The 7683-nt window shown below is 42.5% G+C and overlaps 1 protein-coding gene across 1 annotated transcript; it reads right to left on the bottom strand.

The window, feature by feature from the left end:
• Positions 1-1503: 1503 nt before the first annotated feature.
• LOC141153185 (phytanoyl-CoA dioxygenase domain-containing protein 1-like) lies at positions 1504-4049 on the bottom strand. The gene is made up of 6 exons (XM_073637885.1): positions 3753-4049; positions 3361-3577; positions 3187-3278; positions 2930-3069; positions 2461-2565; positions 1504-1927 (listed from the first exon to the last, which is right to left on the bottom strand). The coding sequence occupies exons 1-6, from the start codon at positions 3880-3882 to the stop codon at positions 1820-1822; spliced, it is 792 nt and encodes a 263-aa protein (XP_073493986.1). The 5' UTR covers positions 3883-4049; the 3' UTR covers positions 1504-1819.
• Positions 4050-7683: the final 3634 nt, after the last annotated feature.

Genomic DNA, 7683 nt, shown 5'->3' with positions numbered 1-7683 from the left:
AGCGAAAACGCATAAAAAAACACTACATGTCCACTTAACCTAAAGCCCCCGTCTCACATAGCGATATCGCTAGCGATATCGCTGCTGAGTCACGGTTTTGGTGACTCACCAGCGACCTCACCAGCGATGTCGCTGTGTGTGACACTTTGCAACGATCAGGCCCCTGCTGTGAGGTCGCTGATCGCTGCAAAGTGTCCTGGACCATTTTTTGGTCGTTGGCCTCCCGCTGGCCAGCACACATCGCTGTGTGTGACCAGCGGGACCAACGATCTGGCTGGTAACTATGGTAAATATCAGGTTACTAGGGTCACGCGCGCACTTAGTAACCCGCTGTTTACCATGGATACCACTCTGCTACAGTAAGCGGAGGCTCCCGCGCACCGTAGCAGAGTGGTATCCATGGTAAACAGCGGGTTACTAGGGGCACACGCGCACTTAGTAACGCGATGTTTACCATAGTTACCAGCCTGCTCCTGCTTGCAGCAGGCTGGTAACGGGAGCAGGACATCGTGGAACGATCCTTTCCACGATATCGCTGCTCCCCTGATCGCTGGTGAGCCTGCCTGTTTGACAGCTCACCAGCGATGTATTAGCGATGCAGCAACGATCCCTGACAGGTCGTATCGTTGTCGGGATCGCTGCTGCATCGCTTAGTGTGACGGGGCCCCTAGTCTGACTAAAGGCCCCGTCACACTAAGCGATATCGCTAGCGAGATCGCTGCTGTGTCACGGTTTTGGTGACTCACCAGCGACCTCACCAGCGATGTCGCTATGTGTGACACTTTGCAACGATCAGGCCCCTGCTGTGAGGTCGCTGATCGTTGCAAAGTGTCCTGGACCATTTTTTGGTCGTTGGCCTCCCGCTGGCCAGCACACATCGCTGTGTGTGACCAGCGGGACCAACGATCTGGCTGGTAACCATGGTAAATATCGGGTTACTAGGGGCACGCGCGCACTTAGTAACCCGCTGTTTACCATAGATACCACTCTGCTACGGTGAGCGGAGGCTCCATCGCACCGTAGCAGAGTGGTATCCATGGTAAACAGCGGGTTACTAGGGGCACACGCGCACTTAGTAACCCGATGTTTACCATAGTTACCAGCCTGCTCCTGCTTAAGCAGCAGGCTGGGAACGGGAGCAGGACATCGTGGAACGATTCTTTCCACGATATCGCTGCTCCCCTGATCGCTGGTGAGCCTGCCTGTTTGACAGCTCACCAGCGATGTATTAGCGATGCAGCAACGATCCCTGACAGGTCGTATCGTTGTCGGGATCGCTGCTGCATCGCTTAGTGTGACGGGGCCTTAAGTGGTGGCAAACAGGATTAACCCGCCTGCTCCACTTTGTGTACATTAGTCATAGGACCGGCTTGTGTTGCAATGGAGTCTCCGAATCTATTTCTGTTCTCATTTGCATGAATTGTTCTAGAAAGCAAATACCACAAATGTCTCCATTTACTTCAAACACAGTTTATTTTACAGCAGGTTATAAAAGTAACAGGACAATAAAGTTTAATAACTTAACATTTTACATTACAGTGTATGACATTAACATATTCTGGCTCAGTCTGGAAATATTACAAATGAGAACAATGTTTATCTTTATAAGTGCGAATAAGAGCATAAAGTAATGTGTGAGAGCGACACTGCTGAGTGTACGAAAGGAGATACACCTTATACATTAAGAACATAAGATACTTATAAATAACTGATACAATGTATTGTATGTATTATTCTACATCTTGCTGTGAATTACGACCATATGAATAAATTGTCAGAGACCTCCCATACATAATACAGCACATGCTTTACTAAGCACTTAAAACGTCTTGGTGAAGAAATTAGGAGCGTTGTCTTGAAAGTGATTATATTCATCTGTTCCAGCCACCAGTACAGTTGCAGGAAAAGTCCGAGGACGTTCCGGGTCCTATAAAAGAAGCACAATTGGTGTTAGTGAGTGATCATTTCTCTTCAGTAGTATCACAGGCTGCCACCCATCAGCAGCAATAGTATCAGGATCTTCATAGTTATATTGCAGAAAAAGGGCATGAAGATTGGGCATGCATCTTTACTGGGTTATAAGAACCCCCTAAGAAACTTTAGGAACAAGGGGTGGGGAATTGGCCAAAAATTTACATCCGTCAATACCTGGCATCATTATTGGCGGAAGAATTTTTTTGTTTGTGACCCTATTCACACTAGTGACTGCAGCAGTTACATCTGTGGAGTAACCTGCAGTTTATGGAGTGTTATCTGTAGACTAGATTATTGACTTTAGCTGATTTAATAAATTACTGCACATTTTATAGTTTTCCTTATTTACTTACATTTTATTTTACGTGACCTATACAGTCATTTTACATTATTTCTGGTATTTCTCCTGTTGGGTGAGATATCCAACCTCTTTCTTTGAGTATGAATTCATCCCATTGAGCAACCTTCTGGGTTTTGATTTCTTACCTCAACCGGATAAGCTGTCGTAGGAACATAACGGATGACGAATCCACATCGTCTCCTGTCAGACATGTTGGCTTCACTGGCATGAACAGTCAGACCATCATGGACCTGTTAGTATGGATGATCGAAAGGTTGTTCACTACACAAGTCTTACACATTACACTTGGCTCATTATTATTATTTATTATTATGGCTCATTACATGGAAACTCCTCATCAACATGTCTCCATTCCTGCTGAATAGTCATAGCTCCTTATATTCCTTATATTTGTCCATCCCCACATTCTTCTCTGGGATTGGGATTTATCCATACAGATGACTGTACATGACTTATCTATACTACTTGTACAGCTGGCTACACAAGATGAATTTCACTATCAAATTCTAAGGGACACGTTCGGCAATAATTCCATACTGCATCATGTAATAAACACATCTGTGTAATGTCTGTGTAGGATTATTTTGTACTTACAGACATTTGACCAGCTTTAAGTGGACACTCAACCAGATCTTCTACGTTCACCAGGTGGCCGGGGATCTCTTGGTTTGCTGTCAGCATGTTCCCGGGGATCTCAGCAATCCTGTGCTCCAGAATACCTTGTTTATGACTCTCTGGGGTATTACACATCGCAATCAATGCATGTAAGTTTTAATGTAAATTCATATAAAGAAGATTATTTTTAATATTTCACATTTAGCAACACAGAAAAAGCCAAAGCAAGATCATACCTGGAATGATTTGTAGGACTCCATTTTCTGCATCAACATCATCAAATGCCAGCCATACGGAAGCCACTGGTCCTCCTTCAAATCCCCAGTATCTGTAACCATGTAAGAAAATACTGTTTAAATCACATATTTATAAGAAGTACATAATTATTATCTGCCGGCTTTCATACTCACTTGATGTCCTGATGCCAAGCAACATAGGGGGGAGTGTTATCTTTGTGTGGAACCTCAGAGGAGGGATATTTACAGATAAACCTTGAGTCTAAGAGGATGACGTTAGGGCCCAATACAGCCGTGATGGCTTTCAGGAGATTGGGATGGGCAGCGAGATTCATCACCCACTCATACTGCATGTGGATGTTGTGTAGATTGTACTGCGTGTACTCCTTACCTGAAAGATAAGATATATGGAATTAGGTAGGATCATGACCACAGTGATTACTTCTTATGTAGATATATTATTTCTTCAACTCAAATACATTCTTCTTTGAAACAATTTTGTGATGATGGATAAATGTGCAATAAAGCCTGCAAATCTCTCAATGGATTGTAAGTGTAAAACTTACCAAACTTCTCTTCCAGCTTTACATGCTCCTTCTGAGCAAGGTGCAATTCCTTCTCATCTAATACATCAACTGCTGTCAGGAAACCATTGGCATCATAGGAGTCCTTCATCTGGTTAGTGTCAGTCTTCATAGTGTATTTACTGGGATGCTTCAGCTCCACCGAGAATGCCTACACCCTGACGGATAACTGTGAGCTTGGCACACTGACTTATATACCACATCTGACGGCTGCCCAGCCCAGGACAATACTTCTAAGTACTGGTTAGTGTACTTTTTATGTTTTTGTTTCCTGCATGACATAAATATTATAGCCCTGAGTGATGTATTCTGAAGCCTCATGAATAAATCACATTCTGAAAGTCATAGACCAGAATTTCCTTGTTCTGTCCTTCTTGCATCATCACAGCATATGACTTCATTGTGGCAAGAGCCCGGTCCTGGAAATTCCACAGCAAATCAGGAATCAAGTACGAGACACATTAGAAGATTTAGCAAAAGTAAGCAATTGATTTTTTGTACATTATATATGTACATACATATACCGGTGCTTCTCACAAAATTAGAATATCATCAAAAAGTTACTTTATTTCAGTTCTTCAATACAAAAAGTGAAACTCCTATATTATATAGAGTCATTACAAACAGAGTGATCTATTTCAAGTGTTTATTTCTGTTAATGTTGATGATTATGGCTTACAGCCAATGAAAACACTAAAGTCATTATCTCAGTAAATTAGAATACTTTATAACAACAGCTTGAAAAATGTTTTTAAAATCCGAAATGTTGGCCTACTGAAATGTATGTTCAGTAAATGCACTCAATACTTGGTCGGCCTCCTTTTGCATCAATTACTGCATCAATGCGTGTGGCATGGAGGCGATCAGCCTGTGGCACTGCTGAGGTGTTATGGAAGCCCAGGTTGCTTTGATAGCAGCCTTCAGCTCGTCTGCATTGTTGGGTCTGGTGTCTCTCATCTTCCTCTTGACAATACAACATAGATTCTCTAAGAGGTTAAGGTCAGGTGAGTTTGCTGGCCAATCAAGCACAGTGATACTGCTGTTTGTAAACCAGGTATTGGTACTTTTGGCAGTGTGGACAGGTGCCAAGTCCTGCTGAAGAATGAAATTTCCATCTCCAAAAAGCTTGTCGGCAGAGGGAAGCATGAAGTGCTCTAAAATTTCCTGGTAGACTTCTGCGCTGACTTTGGTCTTGATAAAACACAGTGGACTTACACCAGCAGGTGTGTAACAGCTTAAATAGTGTCTATTGTGCAATCAAACAGAGATAACCAGGTACATTTGGACAGACACCGGAACAGCGTTCCCTTAGTCGGCGCATGCGCCGCCGCACGTCACTTACAGTGGGAACTTCCGCCCCTCGGCGGTGGAACGCAAGCATGTCGCCGCTACCTAGCAACGGCGTCCACGCAGGCGCACCAGTTGCCAAGGGGCCAGAGCTCCGGGAGTGACCGCAACTCGCATGCGCGGCGGCTGATACTAACGGACGTATGGATATTACATAGAATTGGGGTTTAAAGGGGCCAAATACCGTTCAAAAAATATATTAAAATGAAAAAATTCCGAGCCACCCGCAAGCATTGAATATTAATAGGTGTTTGCTATGTCTCCACATTGAGATGTCATTATAGGGACAATGGAATTTAATAACAGTAAGCACTACTTATACAGTTCAAGTGCGGACTGCCATATAACCATTATGTGCAGTATAGCTGTATAGACAATCCTAACCTGAGGATGGCATCTCCTAATAGTCTATTCTTTGCTAAGATACACAACAATCGTGGGACTGATAAGTCAAGTAGAGAACAAATGTCCCAAATCATCAGCCACAGCCGAAATAATCCCGGAATGGACATGTACATCAGAGCTAAATATTCTCACGTGCTTAAGGTATAAATTAGATCTATAATAGTTGACAATGTATATAATAGAATAAAAATAGCAACATCTTGATTGTCCAGATAGATCTCAAATAGAGTAAATCATCCATTGGAAGTCCTTTTAACATGTATATTAATCATGTCGCACTGCTCAGGATGGTTTTCTTGTGTTTTCCTGGGGCAACCATCCCACAGCATCAGAACGCCCTGAAGAAATCCAGTAAATGGTTCTTTCCAGAGAAGCAATGTGCCTCGCCAACACCAGGCCATCAAAGAAACACCTTCGCCTCCAACCATCCACCTCAGCCAGGTAAACCACGCAACGGACACTATTTAAGCTGACCTCCAACCCCAATAGGATACACCCACCGACGAAGCGAGGGCGAAACGCTCGTAGGGGCGCGGGGATGCGCATTGCATATCGGAGCTCCTCAATGTAAGTATTGTGGCTCTTTTATGGTGGAAATTCTTGCATTTGGCCTGTAGCAGTGATTGGCAATACATTCTGCCTTGTTTTTATATTTGGACTTATTTCCAACAGTGGTGGGTATTTATCCCACCTTCCTTTGTTCCGCTATACTCTGGACATGGGTGGTTTGGCAATAAGCACATAGCACTTTGATTATGGTGTAATCTTACCTAGAACCTTTTACCATTTGAGCAATTTAACAGTACAGGATGGTTATTTTTTCTGATATGTTTTTGTATGTCACTACCAGCAGCATTGTGTCTTTTTAAGTTTTTTTCTATTTTTGTCTAATAAAGTATTATTATTTGGAAATTAAGACTTTGGTCTAAAGAGCGTGTTTTCTAGCTCAAGTTTTGTGAGGTAAAAAATAAGTAAGTATATGTAAGTGTATGTATGTATATACGGTATATATATATACAGTACAGACCAAAAGTTTGGACACACCTTCTCATTTAAAGATTTTTCTGTATTTTCATGACTATGAAAATTGTACATTCACACTGAAGGCATCAAAAGTATGAATTAACACATGTGGAATTATATAGTTAACAAAAAAGTGTGAAACAACTGAAAATATGTCTTATATTCTTCAAAGTAGCCACCTTTTGCTTTGATGACTGCTTTGCACACTCTTGGCATTCTCTTGATGAGCTTCAAGAGGTAGTCACCGGAAATGGTCTTCCAACAATCTTGAAGGAGTTCCCAGAGATGCTTAGCACTTGTTGGCCCTTTTGCCTTCACTCTGCGGTCCAGCTCACCCCAAACCATCTCGATTGGGTTCTGGTCTGGTGACTGTGGAGGCCAGGTCAACTGGCGTAGCACCCCATTACTCTCCTTCTTGGTCAAATAGCCCTTGATGCCTTCAGTGTGAATGTACAATTTTCATAGTCATGAAAATACAGAAAAATCTTTAAATGAGAAGGTGTGTCCAAACTTTTGGTCTGTACTGTATATATATATATATATATATATATATATATATATATATATATATATACACACTGCTCAAAAAATAAAGGGAACACTCAAATAACACATCCTAGATCTGAATGAATGAAATCTTCTCATTGAATACTTTGTTCTGTGCAAAGTTGAATGTGCTGAAAACAAAATCACACAAAAATCATCAATGGAAATCAAATTTATTAACCAATGGAGGCCTAGATTTGAAGTCACCCTCAAAATTTAAGTGGAAAAACACAGTACAGGCTGATCCAACTTTGATGTAATGTCCTTAAAACAAGTCAAAATGAGTCTCAGTATTGTGTGTGGCCTCCACGTGCCTGTATGACCTCCCAACAACGCCTGGGCATGCTCCTGATGAGGTTGCGCATGGTCTCCTGTGTGATCTCCCCACAGACCTGGACTAAAGTATCGGATGGACAGTCTGTGGTGCAACGTGACGTTGATGGATGGACCGAGACATGATGTCCCAGATGTGCTCAATCGGATTCAGGTCTGGGGAACGGGCGGACCAGTCCATAGCTTCAATGTCTTCATCTTGCAGGAACTGCTGACACACTCCAGCCACATGAGGTCTGGCATTGTCCTGCATTAGTAG

This window comes from Phyllobates terribilis, unplaced genomic scaffold (assembly GCF_046119375.1).
Source record: "Phyllobates terribilis strain yellow unplaced genomic scaffold, ASM4611937v1 Scaffold_7__3_contigs__length_470593459, whole genome shotgun sequence".
NCBI lineage: Eukaryota > Metazoa > Chordata > Amphibia > Anura > Dendrobatidae > Phyllobates > Phyllobates terribilis.
The sequence above is the reverse complement of the archived record's forward strand: the minus strand, read 5'-3'. Positions and strand labels throughout refer to the sequence as shown.

Excerpts from the sequence above, each read along its gene's own strand:
- LOC141153185 (XM_073637885.1), bottom strand. The coding sequence starts at position 3,882 with ATGAAGACTGACACTAACCAGATGAAGGACTCCTATGATGCCAATGGT. Across the intron at positions 3,578-3,752 it reads AAAGCTGGAAGAGAAGTTTG|GTAAGGAGTACACGCAGTAC; the intron begins GTAAGTTTTACA and ends CTTATCTTTCAG. Across the intron at positions 1,928-2,460 it reads CGACAGCTTATCCGGTTGAG|GACCCGGAACGTCCTCGGAC; the intron begins GTAAGAAATCAA and ends CTTCTTTTATAG.